Source organism: Bradysia coprophila (genome assembly GCF_014529535.1).
Source record: "Bradysia coprophila strain Holo2 chromosome IV unlocalized genomic scaffold, BU_Bcop_v1 contig_106, whole genome shotgun sequence".
Lineage (NCBI taxonomy): Eukaryota > Metazoa > Arthropoda > Insecta > Diptera > Sciaridae > Bradysia > Bradysia coprophila.
In genome coordinates, this window is record NW_023503372.1 from 2,225,002 (window position 1) to 2,246,427 (window position 21,426).

At 33.5% G+C, this 21,426-nt stretch overlaps 1 protein-coding gene across 3 annotated transcripts in view; it reads right to left on the reverse strand.

Annotated features, from left to right (window-relative positions):
• LOC119070822 (discoidin domain-containing receptor 2) overlaps positions 1 to 21,426 on the reverse strand; it is a 210,770-nt gene that overhangs the window by 128,830 nt on the left and 60,514 nt on the right. For all 3 annotated transcript variants that reach the window (XM_037175321.1, XM_037175322.1, XM_037175320.1), the window contains one exon: positions 10,711 to 10,952. In XM_037175321.1, the coding sequence (XP_037031216.1) occupies positions 10,711 to 10,813 (103 nt within the window). In that variant the 5' untranslated portion in view covers positions 10,814 to 10,952. The remainder of the gene's footprint in view (positions 1 to 10,710; positions 10,953 to 21,426) is intronic.

A 21,426-nucleotide genomic window follows, 5' to 3' on the forward strand; every position in this document is an offset into this window, starting at 1 on the left:
CTAAAACGACATGTGCATTGTCGGCATACAACTTCGTTTAAGAAGCATAAAGCATTTTAGCTGGTAAGAATATAATATGAGTTTTGAGCATTATACCGGGAATTTCTGTAAAATGTTCCGTCTTCCTCTTTAGAAAATGGTATCTGTCATAAAACCGTCTGAAACTGACTGAATGGGAAGAATAAGATGAAAGGAAAAATATATAAACTTTGGTTTAGATATAATTTAGAAAATGCTGCTTCTGCTGTTGCTGCTGCTGTGTGAAAGCTCCCAAATGAAATAATCTAGTTCGAAGTGAATGACAGGAAGAAGGGAAAAAATACGTTGAACACATTCGGAGAAAAGAAACGTATTTATGATATTCGGATGAGGTTGTGTTGTGTCGTGAATAACAGCATACCTATACATTCATTTAGGAATGGGGGGTGCTGGCATGGCAATGGCGTGTTCTATCTCTGTACATATATTTATTACGATGAATAGACCAACAATAAAAAATTGTCTACATATCAAATTCGCATTAACTGTAAAATCAAGTAAATGCAAATGAATTTAACATTACCAATAAGATAATAGTAATGTCATGTTTGCCTATAAAATGTGTTGTTTATTGTTTAATCCGGAAAGCGTTTCTTAAACTAACAGCGAAAGTCTATATTTATCTAACTCTAACTAGAATAGGTCCAATGCGCTATTTAATGTCTCTACTGTTGATATATATATATATATATCCCATACATTACGTCTAAATAATTGTTACTCGGAATTATTAGATGTATATATAATTCCCAAACTATAATTCGGATATCGGAGATAGTTTTCATAGATACGAAACGTAGAGATTATTATTTTATGAAATGAATTTAGTTTTGTGTTTACATTAGCAATTTTGTTTATTGAATCCATTTATATTGAACTCATTGTTTGTACAATAAATTATTCGTAAAGGAATAAAGGGATATACCAACGCGATTGTTTAATATAAAGAACAATAAATGGCTATTGTACGGTGAACGTTATTCATTCGGAATGAACTTTAATTGCCAGTTGAATCGACAAATAGTTTTATACACACGAATATATTTTCACGATTCCGAAATAATTTCGAAATCGAAAAGGAAGAAAAAAAATGTTCAAAGCCCAAAATCGTCAATTTTCATTACGATATGTCTGGCAATAATGTTTTCACTTGCCATGCAAACTTGTCACAATAGGAATGCCATTCAGTATGTGGAATGATGTTTACCGGATTTACGAAATTTTCAGGGCACATAAAAAATATCGATTCAGGCCGTAATTAATTCGTCTGTCAGTCCAGCACTGCAGACAATTGAAATACTCGGTACGTGATGACAAATATTCATCCGACGTTGTTTGACGTTTGAAATTTCTGAATCTCAGGTACGGTATTTCTACCATCGGCGTTATTCTTTTTAGAAGCGAAGGATGGTATTCGAGTTAGTATGAAATCTGTTTGTGGTAGATAATCATCAAATCTGTTACCTCGTTTGTTTAAAGTACTGCCTAGAGATTAATACAAAATCTTCTACTTCAATAACTCGAATATTCATTCTGCTATAAATAAGAGCACTTTACTTAGTGCTCATCGTTTATTTTTGTTATATCGTTGTCGATCACAGATGTCCATCAGTTTCTAGGTGTGTTTCCACGTCTTTACACTCTTCTCTCAGATAAAAGAATTTTTGACTCGTCGTTGGTAACACGATAACTAGAGTAATTTTCCCATATTTTCTTGAATTTTTCTAAATTTTCCTGGTATACAAGAATTTCCTTTTTTATTTTAACGAGTTTGATAGATAGATTAGTATCAAACACAAGAAGACATTTTACAATTTACTTGCATAAAAGATTTCTTTCACTTCCGGTTTATAAAAAGCTGGACGCCTGAAGACGGATTGGAAACAAGATTGGGCGGCAGTGGATACTTAATCTGTATTTCTGTTAGATCTATTCCTAATGAATTATAACATTTTTAATGAATTATGTATATCGTTTACACCGAATTCAGGGCCTGTCCTTTGGGTATTATGAACTCTGTGAGGAGGATCTGCCGTGTTCTGATGGAAAGCGCATTAACGACTTCCAAATGAAAACTGGGAAATTCCACTATTAGTTGAAGAATTGTGGATCGAAACGAACGATATTTTATCTGTGTTTTTCGCTTTTATTCGACTAAAGCCCCCGTAGCTCGAAATCTATCGAATCAAATCTCGACAATGAAAAGATGGTACAGTTCCATTTCATCCTTCTCTCATCATTTTATCTCATTTCTGGCCCAATAATAAATAATCGGATTAATTACGAAATCGATATCACCTTTAATCCACTAAAATAATAACTCAGTTTGTTTCATCAAAGTTGTGCCGGTACAACGACTTCGACGGAAAACTTGTAAAGCTTTTAGAAGGTCTAAGTTCCATTGTGAGCTTAGTAAAGGAATATTACATTTTGAATGATACAATGTAGGTAGCACTATCTTGATTCCATATTCAAAGGGATTTGAATAAGCTTTAAGGAAATTTTAAAGACGTTTTATCAAAAAAGTGCATTTGCAGAGAAAAAGAAGGAAAAATTTTTACATTTCACAAATTCATTTTTGTTACTTTTTCTATACTTTCATTCGTTTTCCAACAACCATAATAAAGTTATGATTTTCTTACCCTCTGCAGTGATGAAAAAAAAAAATGAAATTTAAGTTGGTTGAACAGCAAAAATGTATATACATCCACTTCATAGCATCGCATTATATACACAAATACATTCAAACGAGTAAGGGATTATCGAAATGTACGAAACTATATCATCACAGCTAAAGATAATCTATTCGGAGTGGTACAAAATTCTCTAACATACAAAAACGTGTGGAACATTTTATTCAATTCTATTTATAAAAGTTCTAATATTAAACTTTGAATCGCTCAAAAACTTGTAAACAAAAAAAAAGTGTAATGCAGAGAGAGAACTCAACATTTAATATTAAAATAAAAAAAAAAAGTTTCAAAAAAACAGGATCAATATCTATGTCTATACCGATCTGTGCAATAAAATGCTGATGACGAGTTACCATTCAACTTTCATTGAAACTGGGAATTATAACTTGACAATAGAAGAGTAAAATAGATTGTCTGACTGGGGGTGTTACTTATGTCTAGATTCTCTTCAACTCTTTCTCGTAGATTATATGGTATCACCAAAGAAAAATGTAAATTCGTTTAATGATTCTTCATTAGACTTTATTCTTCTTCAGAAATGTATTTTTAAATCAAATGATTCCCAGCAATTACTCCGCACGGTGTGCCTGAAATGGATTTAATTGATAAATGAACGTGGGATTGATCAACGAGTCAATGCCTTTTTTGAATTAAAAGGAACAACTTTTGTTTTAACTGTATTGAGGTGCTGCGGGCGCTTTTGAAAATTTTTGTTGACCAAGATGGCCGTTTTAGGTCAATTTTCATACATTTTTGCAGGGTTCCACTTGAAGACAAGTGTTTTGTACAGTTTTGTTGACTATTTTTGTTAGACCGTTTTCCTATGCCTTTTTGAATTTTCTGCAAACTTTTCTCAATTTTTTCATACAAAAAAAAAATTGCGAAAATATGCGAAGCTGTGGGAAAATTTGTGAAAATTCAAGAAAATAAAGGAAAATGTTTTCCACAAAATAGTCCCAGGTTTGGTATTATAAAACAAACAACACAGTTGTTGGACCCGTGGTTTTAGAGTAAATGTCGTCAAGTTATTCAAAACATTTTCATTCTCGTTAAACCGACAAAGTTGACATTTGTCAAAAGCCCATCCCGCCCAATATTTTTTGAACAAAATTTGGTTCTTTTGACGCTGAAAAGCAAAATCCGTTGACAAATCTCATCTGTAAAATTTTGCACTTAAAGTCATTTCAGGCACACCGTGTCCGGGTCGCATGTAAATGATTTAATCCGGGCACTTCTATTTGTTTTGCATAATATTGTTTCTAATATGAATTATCAAAATAGAAATTGGTTAGAATTAACTCTCGAGTACAATCATCAACATGAAAATGTTTGCTCATTAATACACGCCGACATAGACTAAGATATTGTATTGAGGGATGTTTTAAAGCACTGAGAAGATGTTTTCCCGGGGAAAGTATGTCATTACGTTACCTAATTCAATTCCTAATTGTACTCAAATAAGTTTGTTAATTGCTATTATCATTGCCAAACGTTTGTACGTACCCGGTCGATTGTTGTTCAACTTTTTGAATCGATAATGAGTTGAAATGACTTTGTCAACTTGTTGCGAGATACAAGTTTCGATTCTGTTTCAATTAGCAGAGGTAAATGGTGAATAGAATTTCCAAAAAATAAGTGGATCGTACATAGCATAGTGGAAATAATTTCAAAAGTTGTAAGCTTAAAATAAATTGAAAAGAATCGGTCATTGAGAAGTAATTAGGCAGCCTTTTTACAACGAATATCCAACCATTACTGCACGGCCGTCGAGACTTTAAAAGTTTTTTTTTTAGTTGGAAAATTTTCATAATTCATCATCAGATCTTCCACGACTATACAAAACAAACAAAACGATGAGCATGCAAACGCAGGAGATAATAAATTTTACCATTTCATGTATCCGAAACGGATTCCTTTTGATGTAAACACACACAACAACAACAACAACAAAAAATACAAAATTTCTGGATATATCCCGAATAAAAGAATTGAATTGTATATCCTCATCCTCATCAAACATGTCACGAACAATTATTATTAAATGGCCTGAGTTTATTACGGAACTTACTTACTTTATTAATTATACCTTCACGTGCCTTGCTCTCAGCATGAACTTCAAACAAGCATAAAATGACCCGAAAATTAGGCGAGCATTCATGCAAATATATGAACAAAAACCGAAATGAACATAAAACATTTACGAATTCAAACAAAACAGTTATAACACTGCATGCCAAAAGTGGAAAACTCAAAAGATTTGAATGTGGAACACAAAACAGCAAACAATGGATGGTGCCCATTATAATTATGGAAAAGTGAAAATCATGAGGACGAAAAACTCACAAGAAAATCAACCAAGGAAAATGTTAACGTTAGAGAGAGCCCATATACGCACATCTTATCCTTTTAAATAATTAAAGTGGAAGCGTAAGAGGAAAGTTTTCCATATCAGATTTAACAATTTAATACCCTGTGTTACGTTACGGGATCTAATAATGTATTCGTATTAAATAAACGAAGCAGAGAGGGAGGGAGAGAGAGAGAGAAGCCGAAGAACTTTTGATGAAATCAATTTTTTATTTTCAGTTTCACTACGGAATTAACAAAGCTTTACAACTCATTTAGCCGCTAATAGCATACAATTTTATGGGAAAGTGTTTTCCGTTATTGCTTAATCAGACTGTGTATGTGTGTGGGTGATGGAATCGTCCCAAAATTATATTCAACGAGCTAATAAATATTAGCCCAATTCATAGCTGATAAGCTCTAATGCTACACATTAGGTATGCGACCCATTCACTCACCCTGAATACAATCATTATTAAAATAATGTTAAGACAAATTTCACTTCTATAACGAGTATATGATGATGAGACGTTTTTCCTTCCGATTTTTTTTTCGCTTGTTTCTTTTTAGTTGTGCTCTACATTTTTATCGATACTGTGAATGTATATATGTATCTATACACATTCAGTGGAAAACTGTTTTCAGTTCATTTAACTTCCTTCATGTCAAGAAAGAACATGGAATAATAATATTTGACTTGTCGATAAAATCAACTCTGAAAGCATATTAAAATGAAAAACCCAATTTCGATCAAGATATAAAAAAAAACTTAATCTAAACGTTTCATGTCATTCGTGGAATAAAATATTCCAATGGAAATGGAAATATATATCGTAGAGTGAAAGAGAGACTGTTCAGTCTATTTAAAAATACATTTAATATCCTCCAAAATGTTCAAGTTTTCTGATTTTTGTTTGTTTGTTTTCAACAAGTTTTAATTTAACAGTTGATATGCAAGGGAAAATATTCGGATGTAACGTGGTACGTATTATATATTTACTAGTTGCCACCTTTTGGGTGGGTCAGGTCCCTTGACTGACTGATATTGCCGTTAATTTCATTCCTCGTGGAACACAAACATGTTTTATCAATTTTTCATTTGGGTGCTATATCTTCACTTTGAACCCGATTTGGATTTTCTACGATGTGTAGTTGTCCATATATACACACTAGGGGTGCCCCTTCTAGCGCTAGATAACAAATTCGTGTCGGTTAACAAAATAATTTGGCACAGGTTTCAAGCCGTGGCTTTATGGGAAACTCAAAGTGCCGTGGGGCACTGATCTACAAGCGACAAGACAAAAATTCTTTTAGGAATATTATATAAGATCGTGAAACATGTTCGAGTGATTTTCATCTGTAAGACCCTGACTATCAGTCACGAGAATAATCAAAGCATCGTTTCGAAATTTTCGGATGAATTCTCGGAACATGGCACTCACTTCATCTTTCGCTCGACTCATTGTTAACTCCCCCGAGTTGTTAGAACAAATAATTATTGTTGTATGATTTTTGAATAAACGAAGAAACTTTGAACATTTTAAAGTTATCTTTTACCGATTTTCGGCTTTGTTTACTTATACCTTTCGGGTGTATGGAGTGTATGAAAAGCTTTGCCTTAGTTATTTATTGTTCGGGTTGTTCGGTTACTTTTTTTTTCTTCTTTCTACCTCATTTACTTCTAAAATTGTTGATGATTATCGATCGAAGTTTCAGTGAAAATTTGTAGGAATGTACGTATGTACGTCCTTTTTATAAGCTTTATGGGCACTGCAACTTATTTTTATAGGTAAATAAATATAGTCATACATTAGGGTGGTTCGACGACATCGAGATAAATCTAAGCCGACAGCTTCAAGCAAGTAAGCAGCTATTATCACGACACATCTGTTGTCGATAAGGACGACATATAACCAAATTGAGCAATAAACTCTTAAGAGCAAAGTGTTTGTTAAAAGTAATGAAGTAATAGAATATAAATCCCAGATGGCGATGTTATGTAAAATGAAATGGTGGTAAAGATTAAAATCTCTGTAAAATCGTTTCATTCGTTAAAAAAGAAATTCGCAAGACTACCTGTCGTTACATTTTAAATTATTATTTCGAAAGTTTTAGATTTAAAACAATCCTATTGAAAAACCGAACATTTTCCATGTAATTCAATTAATTTAAGAATCGACGTAACCAAATTATTTTGCCGGTCTAAATAGTACCTTCTTGTAGCATCACACATTAAATAAGAGCTGTATCCAGTTCAGCAAATGGATAGAAAATTGCTGTACTGCAGAATCCAAGGTCTTTCAAATATTACTCAACGCCTCTTTGAATTTCTGAAAAAATTCCTAAAATTCTCAATTGAGATTTCTCGATGTCAAGGAAATTTAGAGATGAATTTGTTCAGTTGGTTACAAAGAAATGTGCTTATATGGTCTTATACCGGTGAAATAGTGGTATAAAGATGGTTTGAGTGGACCACTGCAAAAACAGCTTTTAATATATCACATACGGCTATTCATCTGTTATCGATAACGACGACAAAAATAATGACAAGCTCTGGGTAATATGGTCCTTAATATAGTAAAATGCATTTAAAAAAATTGAAGTACAAGATTTGAAATCAACCGATTAACAATATTTTGATCGATGGAATTAATAGACCCGATAATAATACTGGTCATATGCTTGCCGTCTGTAACAGGTTAATCAAATTCATCCATAAATTTCACTGACGTCTACTGTACTTAAGCCGATCAGCTATTGTCATTAACATCAATAAAGAGATCGAAATATGTCAATGACAGTTACGAGCACTGAAAGAGAAAGACAAATGTGTGCTTGAAAGAGATAAAACTAAGGGGCTCGTAACTGAAAATAAAGAGCGACTCATAATTGACCTGTTAACCCCACTTTTTCTAATATAAATGAAATGTCTTCGTCTTGTTTGTAAGTTGAATGTTGATGTCGTTATAAGTAGACAAAAGTTTGTCACCATCACATAACACTCTATTTACAATTGACAAGCTTAACACTTTCGAGACCCTTTAGAAATATGTACCAGCTAAATCCCGTCCCGTATTCATTCCGTTGTAAAAATGGTTTTTCCATATTCGTTAGCAAACACTAAAATAATTAGGACTCGAAATGAACGTACGCTCATATTGACAATACAAAATGCTCTAATGTGATATTAATTACATTTCTACCTGGGAAGTTTCGGAAAGGAATTTCCTCTTCTTATGTACATAATATATCTTCAACCAATAAGAAGACAGAAATTAAATGAAGGTGACAGAGTTATTTATGCTTCCACTTGACATCGATTTGAAACGATTTCTGCATTTTGCATTTATTTGCTGACGGTCAGTCTTACCGAGAGGTTCAATTTACAATTCACAAGTGGTCTTTAAAAGTGTTCGAAAATTAATTTTCTTTCAAAATGGAACAATCAGTGAAGTCATCAGTACAACTAAACGGTGGAAGTCAACTGGAACAGCAAGATAGCATCAACAATCGTTTTGCTCGGTACGTCGACCGTGTTCGAAATTTGGAAGTGGAGAACCGAGAACAATGTCTGAAAGAAGCTGAAGACCGCCTAACCGAACAACATGAAATCCACGCCGCAGCCATACAAGAACTTCGCGAAAAATACGAAATTCAAATGAAATCGAATCGTGACGAAATCGAGGCTGTGTACGCTACAAAAATCAGGGCCGTGCAAAATGACGCCGAGCATAATAAAGCTGCTCTGTCCGATACGACAAAGGAATTGAAAATTGCCCAGGATCGATTCGATGACAACAATGCGAAAACAGTGATTCTGGAACAGATTAATTTGTCACTACATGACCGGATCGGTGGTCTTCAATCATCATTGGAAAAAGAACGTTCCCGTTCAAAAAAATATCACGCCGAAATTGAGCGGCTTCGTGAAGAAATTGCAATGCATTTGGATGAGCATCGTGAATTGATGAACACGAAACAATCGTTGGCTCGAGAGATTTCACTCTACGAACAACTATTAAGTGATGCAGAGAAAACATTTAGGCGTTCGTCGCCGGACTCGTCGCCTTCTCGGAAGCGAAAAAGTTTGGACTCTAATTTGGAAGCATAAAAAAGACGAAGAAGAAGTTCTAATAAATTGTGCAAATAGTTTGTCGAGCGTTTTTCGTGTTTGATATAAAAATTAAATAACAATTTGTAACACTGTCTGTAACGACCGTAAATAAAAAATTTTCTGTATTCAAAGCTTTGCCTTAGTTATTTCTTGTTGGGGTTGTTCGGTTACTTTTTTTCCCTTCTTTCTACCTCATTTACTACTAAAATTGTTGATGATTATCGATCGGAGCTTCATTGAAAATTTGTAGGAAATTTATTTTCTATGGTCTTACGTGGGAAGATTGAGGTTTGTTTTAGCTTCAAAGTATATTGTAGGCGATTCACACGTTGTGCGAATAGAATCTATAGATAAAGTAACAAAGAAGTACATCGCATTTTGAGGTTTTTAGCTAAATATAAGAAACATTTTAGGAATTTCTGTTAAAATCGGCTTTTTAAGAATGCGCGAAACAGTTGAATGTTGCGGTTATTTAAGTTATTTAGAAATTGGATGCTAAAACTGAATGAACTGAAGCTCTACCAATACACAAAACCGAATTACGAAATGTAATCACAGAAGATGAGGTGAATAAGACGTGTTCGCTGCCTATTTTTGGAAAATTAATTTTCTGAATTTGGCTAGAATTCTTGCACTTACATTAAGATTTCAGCAAAACATGACTAAAATAATCTGTTATCGACAACGACTACAACAAGAAACAATCAACTTTACCTAACGTCGACTAATATGGCAAAATAGGTATGTTAAAACGAATGAAGTAATAGATTCGCCACAATCTGTTGAAAGTGTTCTGATCAAATGAAGTAACAAATTCGATAATTAGCCTATCTTAGATTTTGTAGGCAAAATCACTTAAGGGCGTATCTCCTATATCTCATCAGGAACTACTGAACCGATTATGAATTTTGAGCCTGATATGAAGTTAATCGGAGGATATTATCGAAAAACTGAAAGGCCTCTAAAGAATACGACGAAAAATGCAAATACTGAAATTTATGTCGGGTGTCGGAGCTCAAAATTCATTACCTTTCACTACCGTTTTGAAGGAAAAAAAAGTTTATCAAAATCGGTTCAGTAGTTCCTGAGATATCGGAGATACGCCCTTTAGTGTTGTTGCCCACGATATACTTGTCGTCCGTGAAAGATTAAACAAAATAAATAAATTCATTGGGACCCCTGAATTATTGAGCAAAGATACTTTAACAGAACCAATTGACCCTTGGCATCAACGTAATTTTCATTGAGGCAATCAAAAGCGACCATATACAAAAATTACTCGAATCATCATCATGCTGATTCGTGATTTTCGACCGATAATATAATGATGACTTAAACGATGTCTGATCGACCTAATATTTCATGTATGGTAAGAAAAACATCATCCTAATTTCATGATTTATGATAAATTCCGTTGAAAGCGAAAGAAAATGATTTCCGTCTGCATTGTATGTTATGTATACTTAAAATGCGGGATAATTTGGCATGTAATACCACAATATTGAGACATGTACATACCTAAATCAACTGCATGTACGATCTGTATGGACATAATGCTGATGAGCAACTGAACCGATCTAATGCGTCCATCATGCAGTTTCGTTGACTTGAATATCGTCATATTGTTGTCGTTTGTTGAAAGATTGGTAACCAGTCAAACGAATCCTTGTCGTGACCTATTTGCATTAAGTACACAACGTTAATGTGCATTCCATGACAATGTAACCGGAATATTCGTCTGTGCAATGTAGATTATTCGTCTGAAATTAGAAATGTAAAACAAAAACAATTTAGCATAGTTAATAACACATCCACACACACAACGACGGAACGAAACGAAAATTGTATAAAAAAAGTATGAAAAAGAAAGAATTATAATATTTAAGCCAACAATTTAATATTTTTTTGTTTTTCGTTTTTTTTTTCACTTTTATTTTCCCTGGACAAATTTATGCACATAAATCTAAGAGGATTATGAAGTTGATTTAAAATGGAACAAAGTTATGTGAGACGAAAACAACACAATTTATAAAATGGTAAGTGCTTTTAAAGTTTATTCATTCAATTAATGAGGATAGAGACAAATCTATTCAATTAGAGTATCTTTATGTATGATGTAGACATAGAAAGAAAAAAATCATTTTAAAATGGAATTTATATAATTATTGACGTAATTTATTTAAAATATTATACTCCAGGAAATAAAGTTTGGACGGGAAAAGTTTTTGATATGATGGAGATGGGGGCTGTGCTCGGTATATAATAGATAAAATAAGTACAGTTTCAAACATTTTCATTCCACGGATTGTGAATCGATGTGAGGAGTCGAAACTGTATTATAATGATACTACACTTCTTGCCGTTTATAGTGCAAAGTGGCAGACGACGATATTATTTATCAGATTCTATCTCCATTGTGTGTTAAAATTGAAGCAAATTTTCTATACATTTTTAATTAACCTGAAACTTTTGCCGGTGTGTATTACATAATTAACTGGAAAATGCTACACACACTCGAAACTTCGCTTTAAGTAATTTTAAGGAATTAAAATAGAATGTGAATATGTCTGGAATTTTTTTTTTCTTCTCTTTAGCCATAAATGCAATAGATTTAAAATGGAAAGTTAACAAGAAATTTTCAACTTTGATGGAAAAAGTTTTCACTTTTATGGCTTTGTGTGCAGGTCCATGTTTAAGTTTAGTTGTTATTTTGCGCCGTTACGTAGCGGTCAGATGGATAAATGGAGGAAAGTACCACATACACTTTCATGAGTGTAATACATGATGACTATATTTATTGCGATAAATAACGAATTTGAGTTAACTTTTTTATAGACTATAAGCTCATTCATTCGTATAAGTCTAATACTTCTTTTGATCTCAGTATTTTTCATTTTTTTATGTAAAATCTATTACTTAAAATGTTTAAACATAAATTTTACTGTATAAGACCGCATTAGTCAAAGCGTATCACTTATTTTTGTCGACTTCGTTGATATCAGATGACTAGTTCGCTATAATGAAAAATTTCATCTGCGCTTGTGTTTAGAAAAGGCGCCACAACTTCAGTAATTCATTCTTTGTGTTCCATTTTCTTATGAAATAATTTTACTCTAGTAAATGTCCATTAAATGTCATCACTGTGAAGTTGGTTCACAAAAAACTTGAGCGCTGACATTCGGGATCATTCAAAAATGACTTCCGCTTTTTTCCGTGCTGCCACCAGACTTAAATCATCAATAACTCGATAAATATGTATTTTCGTGAGTCAAATGTGTGTTCTACCACCCCTGTCCCAAATGGGTCAATAAGTGAAGGATTGATCACACATTAGGCTCTCCAGAACGCATATTTGCGAGTTATTGAGTTATTAATGATTCAAATCTGCTGGCAGCACTGATAAAAGTGGACGTCATTTATGAATGACCCCTTGGTAGTTTTATCACGAAACAGGGTCTACTTTTTAGAAACTTTTAGAGAAAATCGAGAAAATCAAGAAACTTTGAGAAATTCAAGAAACTTCGAGAAATTCAAGAAACTTCGAGAAATATTTCTTGAATTTCTCAAAGTTTCTTGATTTTCTCGAATTAAAGAAATTCCAGAAAATTCAAGAAATTCTAGAAACTTCGAGAAATTCAAGAAATTTCTTGAGTTTCTTGAAGTTTCTCGAATTTCTCGAATTCGAGAAATTTTAAGAAATTCGAGAAAATTCGAGAAATTTCGAAAAATTCAAGAAATTAGTTTCCAAAAAGCAGGCCCTGTCACGAAATGTATTAGAAATGTAAGAGAATTATACAAAAATCTATTACACTTGAGCTTTAGTTCCCAAAGAGCATGTCCCTTTATGTGAAATACGTAATTTCAAAACCAAAAAGTCTTACAGACACCATACGACTGCACATACCTTTTTTTTGGTTGAGATGTGCATCACTCCTCTATATTTTCGGTTTTTATCCACCATTGGTAAAACATTTCAACTCAAATATTCTGAATCTAACCAACCAATCCACTTCCGCACGGAAATCGATTACAGATTACGGTGACTTTATCGGAAAGAAAAATTATGTCCTCTAACTGTTTCATTCTGAAAACATTTTTCAATCCTAAATTTATAGCCGAGCTCTGCATCTAGATGCAAAAATGTAGGTCATGTTCGCTAATTTTGTCTACAGATAGACACGACAGATAGAGAGCACACATTATTTTGTTCGGAAACAAAAAACGCTGTGTAGCTTTGGTGTAACATAAAGTGATGGTGTGAATGTATGAAGACAGCCCTAGAGACCTAAAAAATAACCATGCAGAAACATGACACACATAGCAATTGCTAGTCATCTGCTATTGACAAAGATAACATAAATGAACGATGAGCTCGGATTTATTCGGAAATTTAGAGAAATTTGTTGAACATATTCATACAAACAGCCCCTTTTAACAGGAAATTGTATGTTAAAACTAATGAAGTAAAAGATTTTGCATCGAACGCTAGGTAAAATTTTAAACAAAAGAAGTAAAAGATTGTGGTATTATATACGACAAATTGCTTGTCGCTTGTTAGATGTCAATAAATTAACAATTTTAATATATTTCAGTATATACCGGATGTAGAGTCATCGTACTATCGTCGTTCACACAATTCAATACACTGAAAAGATTCTTAATTTTTTCCACATTAATCAACCATTGACTTCTTGCGAACAACATGTACGTACAATATATCGCTGTGGTAGGAATTGATTATGTTACTCAGCTACTAACCACCCGGCCAAGTAATCCTCTTGATAAATCCCTCCAACAGTAGAATTCAATCTATAATCAATAAAAAAAAGTAGCCTTCATACAATTACGGAGACTGTTGACCAAGTATCCTCATATGAGCCATAAAAACTATGTCTCAATACTTGAACGGTGAATTGTTTCATTCTTTACTATAATTGTATATGAAGTAAATTTGTGGTTAAAACACCATCGCCCATCACCTTATTCCATACCATTTAACCTGGTTACAAAACAAGGACTTGCGCCTTAGTTGAAGATCTATATATATTGTTGTTGTATAATAGCACACGAGAGTCGATTGAAATAGGATTCAACATTGTCTGCAACAAATGGAGTTTTCTCTGATATATTGTTATGTATTTATATATATTACGTCTGAGTCGTACATAAATAATAAGAAAATGAATTATGATATGCCATTTATATTAATTAAGGAACAAATTATCTAAATTCACTTTAAATACGAAAACATAAATAATATGCAGTCTCGAGAATAATATGCGCCTGGTATTATTATTAATTGGTGTCGACCTATTTTTAATGTAACAATAATTTTAAATAAGCTTTCCTCGTTACAGGTTGTGGAAGTTTATGAATGTTTTTGCTGCTAACCACTGAATTCAAGAGGTAGCAATATGGATACACGTTTTTAAGATACAATTTCTCTCTGGTATACGCTTTTGATTTAGGTTAAATGAATATTTAGACAAACTTTTTGGTCGGATCGTATTATACAAACATAATGCCTGATGCTCTCCGCTTCGTTATTTCAACATTCTGACGAGAAACATAACACGGGGACTTCCTATTTCTTCTCTACGTAGAAGCTAATATGAAACGGAAAACAGATATAGACAAAGTAACGCAAACTTTCCAATCCTTTTTGGGATATTCATTCTGGTCACTAATGGCTATGTCATTTAACGTCGATTTAATTGTGTTGCTGTACTTTACCATTACTAACCATAAACGCTTTGGTTTGAAAGATTATGAAAAAAATGTTGTTTTTTTTCAATCGTTATACAACAGGTATCGTACTACAATTTCCCTACTTTTAATGTTCCCATCTTTAATATAGTTTGAGTAATTGAAATTACCTAGTTAAACTCAATCTTTCGCTGAACTATCTAGTTACAACATCCCCGTGTTTATTAATGCACTGTCTGTGCATCTGCATCATGGTTATAGCTACAAATTGGAATAAAAAAAAACTAATTGAATTCCCGTACCTTCCTGTATTCCTTTACCGCACGTCAAATATTAATTATTTTTTAAACTGAAAATTAACTGTATAGAAATTGAGTGAACCAATTTTATGTGTTTAGTATACCTGTGAACCGAAACGTTGCATTTAAAATATCATTAAAAAAAAAAATTAGGTGATGGTAACACCATGGGTACTATTGTAATATTGTAGTGGTTAGTCCTACGCATTGAACATATTTACTTTATGCTTGATAAAATCATAAATTACTATGTGGTGTGATTGGAATTTATTCACGAACAGCCATTAAACGAACGATGATTTTTAATTTAAAAAAAAATCGAAATTTGATGACATGCGTGATATAGTGTCAAAGCCGACATTGACAACTGATTTCATTTTTTCTCGCATTTATCAATATGTGGAACATTTGCGTGAGTTCGACTTTTTTTTCCTTTCAAAGTGACGATGACTGATTTTACCTTTCATAGTCATCGAAACTGTTGCTTGATAGCTTGATTTGATCCTTGAATTAGATATTTACACATGCTACATTCGTCAAAAACCGTACTTTTCATTTTTAAAGCACTACTTTCAACGCCCTCAGCATGTCGATTACAGAACTCGGGATACAAATTAAAAGTCTCGTGTACGCCTCTGATCAAAAAATTCACACGAAAACTAAACTTTTGATCTTTTTATCCCTAGTCATGTAATATATATATTACACACTTGTCTCGAAGAAGTCGAGGCTTGCCTAGGCTGATAGTGACAAGTGTGTACTCTATTTTATCACATAATCGAAAACGAGACATCAACATCGAACTGAAGTGTAATTTTTGAATTATTCTTCTAGTTAGGTAATTTTGACATCCGAACATCGCGCGTATGTGATAAAATATATTAGTATATAAGGGAAGGAATTTGATATTTCGGGCTAAAGCCCTCGGACACTTTTACTCATCGTAATACGAAATAGCAAATTATTTCCCGAGTGTAGTATAACGTTTTCCTTTACGAAGGAGGGAAAGAATTTTCCCTGGAGACGGAAAGTCCATTTTTCCTTCCTAGTAAATGCAAATACTATTAACAGATTGAAATCTTTTACTTCATTTGTTTTAGCATATATTTTTCTACATAAAGGCCGACGTTAGCTAGATCTCGTTATTAATTTTCGTCGTTGCAGTCGTCAACAGATGACACAGCAGCTTGTAAGTGCGGTGTAAGTGCTGCATCTGCCTGCATCAATAGATGTCTTTATACTAGAGTACAGAAGTGTTTATGCCAACAATGAATAACACTAGTGCTAATTATTGTGGATTCCGAACCAAAGGAGCGTTCTTCTGTATTGTTATTGCATGCATTACCATGTAGATGTAGATTTCATATAACGAACTTCCTTCCATAACAGGCCAATAGTCGGTAAATTCAATATTTCCTAACTAGTGTTGAAATATCGCGACTTGGTCGCTTATTTCCCACGTCGTTTAGGAAAAACGTTGTTCCTAACTTATGCTAAAAGGCTTTTTTAGCGAATTCGTCTCATTCGCTAAAAAAGTATTTTAGCATTCGTTAGGAAAATAACTATTACAGTGTTGTCGCCTACTAAAATTGCGACAATTTTTTTTGGATAAAATTCTGTTGTTGTTTTGACCTCCGTTTGTCCGCACGTTAAAATTCCATAAAAAAGTGCTCATGTACACAACTACAACTTAAATGCGATTTAAGCATCTCGCCCTCGGCTCGTGCACTACAATAATTGGCACTTATCTTATACACCGTATGTACATATGAGCACTGCTGTAATGAACTCTTAAAGCAAGCCAAACACAGAATTATTAGAATTTAAATTCACGTTCTACATATCTACCGATTTAATGGAATACGCGATATCTGTGGCAATGTTCATATATTTTCTTTTAACTCATTTCGAACCTTGTACTCATTCCATTCATTAACTGGTGCATTAGATCCCATTCCTATGTAAACATTAATTAACATGTGTATCCTACGATAACAAAGGCAAATATATGTGTGTGTTTTATAAAAGGTAACAATAATAACGTATGTATGTTGTACATGAACACTGTACGTTTATGTGTAAGTCCTTTTTATAAGCTTTATGGGCACTGCAACTTATTTTTATAGGTAAATAAATATAGTCGTATATTAGGGTGGTTCTACGACATCGAGATACTTTAAAAGAGAGTGACATATGAGAAGTAGGTCATATCTAGGCAGATAGCAAAACGCTTGTTAAAAAAAGTGAAGTAATAGATATTGGATGAAATACAAGGCGATATTATGAACAAGAGAAGTAATAGAACTAAATCTTATATGGAGATATGATGTAAAATGATGAGTAGCAAACATTAAATAAGAGTTGTATCCAGGTAGGAAAGTGCATTCATAGCAAATTGCTGTACTTCAAATAAATATTACTCAAAGCTTCATCAAATTTAGAAATTTTATTATTTCTCAAAAACTTCCTAAGTTCTTCAAGTAAAAAGAATTTCTCAAATGTTCCCTGTCAGAATCCGTTGCCAGTTACGAGCAGTGAATGAAAAAATTGTGTCAAATGTGTGCTTGAAAGAGATGGGCTCTTAACTAAAAATAAAGAGCGGCTCTCAACTGACCTGTTGACCCTACTTTTTCTACTTTAAAGTCTTTGTCTTGTTTGTAAGTGAATGAGGATTTATTAGAAGAAAACCGGTTTACACCATCAACTAACACTCTATTTACAATTGACAAGCTTAACACTTTCGAGACCCTTTAGAAATATGTACCAGCTAAATCCCGTCCCGTATTCATTCAGTTGTAAAAATGGTTTTTCCATATTCGTTAGCAAACACTAAAATAATTAGGACTCGAAATGAACGTACGCTCATATTGACAATACAAAATGCTCTAATGTGATATTAATTACATTTCTACCTGGGAAGTTTCGGAAAGGAATTTCCTCTTCTTATGTACATAATATATCTTCAACCAATAAGAAGACAGAAATTAAATGAAGGTGACAGAGTTATTTATGCTTCCACTTGACATCGATTTAGAACGATTTCTGCATTTTGCATTTATTTGCTGACGGTCAGTCTTACCGAGAGGTTCAATTTACAATTCACAAGTGGTCTTTAAAAGTGTTCGAAAATTAATTTTCTTTCAAAATGGAACAATCAGTGAAGTCATCAGTACAACTAAATGGTGGAAGTCAACTGGAACAACAAGATAGCATCAACAATCGTTTTGCTAGCTACGTCGATAGTGTTCGAAATTTAGAAGTTGAAAACCGAAAGAAAGAAGCTGAAGACCGCCTAACCGAACAGCATGAAATCCACGCCAATGCCATGCAAAAACTTCGCGAAAAATACGAAATTCAAATGAAATCAAACCGTGACGAAATTGAGGCTATGTACGCAACAAAAATCAGGGCCGTGCAAAATGACGCCCAGCATAATAAAGCCGCTCTGTCCGATACAATAAAGGAATTGAAAATTGCCCATGACCGATTCGATGAGAACAATACGAAAACAGTGATTCTGGAACAGATTAATTTGTCACTGCATGACCGGATCGGTGGTCTACAAGCAGCGTTGGAAAAAGAACGTTCCCGTTCAAAAAAATATCACGCCGAAATTGAGCGGCTTCGTGAAGAAATTGCAATGCATTTGGATGAGCATCGTGAATTGATGAACGCGAAACAATCGTTGGCTCGAAAGATTTCACTCTTTCACTTTTTCTCTGTACTCCAAATTCAAATAAAAAAGTAACATCGAACGTTGAATTAATGGTCTTTTGACTGCACTTTTTTAACACGTAAATTGTACCTTAAGAATCCACCTACGTGGAACCGTCCCATTCAAGCAAGAATAATAATGAAAAACCTACTAAGAAATGGAAATTCGTTCTAATTATTTATGAAGCACCCTACATCCTACATGAATTTCAATTAACATAAAATCGATAATTGTTTTTGCTGAACCATTTCCATCCAAGCAAAAACATTTTTTAAAGAAAACATATTAGCGAACAGATGAGCCAGCATTCCGAATTTATTTCGTTCATTGTATAAATAATATGGCGTCTCGTACGCTGATTAAAACCGATTTATTATCGAGACACAGGTATAAAGTCGAATCGAGGTACAAAATGCATTCCACTTTCCACTTATATGAAAGTAAGTATCAGCAACGCCATAATGAATATGAATTTCTTTCCGTAAAAGAAACCGACCTAATAGCTTTCTCACTGCGGTAACGTAAAATTGCAATGGCAAAAAATCAACAAGCAGCAACGAGAAAAAACCCTCTCACAGCCCAGACCATGAGAAAAACATTTGGAGAAATAAAAAGTACCGAAGAATTCCCTAAAGTATCAAACTCAACATGATCGTATTCATACTATCAACCGTGGTGTAAAATGTAGGTAACTCCTAACTTTGTTCATTTACGAAACTACTCGTAGGTTCGAGCATACACTTGATATTTTGTATAAAATTTTTGTTGGTAGCATGTGCCGTGTGCTGTATCCCTCTTTGTTGTATGTATATAATACCTAGAGTCATATGAGGAGAAAAGAACAACTTTGCTGAACAAAACATATAATATCCATGGGTTTGATATACTACAAAGTGTATATCACTGGGTTATCCAGCTCATAAATTTATATTACACATTTGTTTTGAAAAATTAATGATTCACCTTCGTTGTATCGTATTCACAAATATTCATGAAAACCTTTCTCCAACATGGGTATATGTAGTGTAGGTATGGATTTTAGGAGGGGCTATGAATAAATCCTTTGTAGATCCATATTTGCATATATAACATAATGTCTCCCAATGTTGTACAGCTAAAAGATATGTTCAGCCGAACAGTGGGAGATAGAAATGGTAAATTAATGTTACTATTTAACCAACACAAAAAAAAACTGCTCATAACGACATAAGGGTTTCGCTTTACAAATGATGAATGTTATAAAATAATTTCGGAAGCCATTCCATTCCATTTATGTATATAATGTGAGTGATAACGAATTTTTCGCTTCATACACAAAAATGTGGCTGGAAATGGCCATATTTTTATTAATGATGAAATGTACTTACTCACACTTATAACGTGCAGTCACATCCTGTAATGATGTCCTTTTCACATTTTACTTCGTAAACAGATAGGACGCTTCCGAAACGCATGTTAAATAAAGGGGTTTTCGGCGAATAAGAGGAATCATCCAGTATCCAGCACGAGCCGGAATCGAATTCGCTAAAAAAAAGCTAGTGATAACATTTCTGTAACGTGCGTAACGCTGATGCACTATATAGAGACCATATATGATAGAGACATTCCGTTTTCATGCGACGATGTTTTGGAATTTTTCTCGTGATTTGGCCCTTTTGCATGATTGTGAACTTGTAAGGCTTTCCTGAATAAAGTCGCATCTGTTATCGACAACGACGGCAGAAATAATCAGTTTCGTTGACAATTCATTTCTTATATAGCAAAATTGTTGTTTTAACTAATGAAGTACAAGATTTTTTGTGTTTTTTCTTGAACGATTTAGTAATCACACAAGATTTTTCGACAAACAATAGTAGATACAAATGGAGTAACAGAATCAACCATTAGAGAATGGCAGTTCCAAGTTCGATTAAACCTAAGAGTAATTATACCTAGAGAGGAAAGGCGTATGTACTACGAAATGTGGTCCCAACATTAGTTTCTATAAGAGACACATTTCGTATAATTTTCACCAACACATGTATGCGTTGACGCTTTTGATAGTTCAATTTGCCCATTTGATTAAGAGGGCAAACACATACCAATAAACATTTCGCATTTCGTGTTGGGACCACATATTTTACGTAATTTTGTTCGAAATTTCCTCTCTAGGATAGGTATAATTATTCTTAGGATTAAACTAATTATTTACTTTGCCGGAATCCATGGATTGTACGCTGTACACTTTTATTTGATCAAAATCCATCGAGTCAAAATGTAGTTATCTTCGCTAAATTGATACATTTGTCTTTGTCGATGACACTTTGCGATGACTTTCGGAATTAGCGTTTGAAGAGAAAAGAGAATCTAGTCTACGAAATGCACGATTTGAGATTTGAATACGCTGAAATTTCACACTGACGTTTGGATGTAAGGTCAAATGACTTTTTAATGCGAGCGTTGTGTTTTGGCTTATTTTCTCCCCTCCCAATAGGCCATGAAAAACTTGTGTTTTTTTGACGACTGACATTTTGT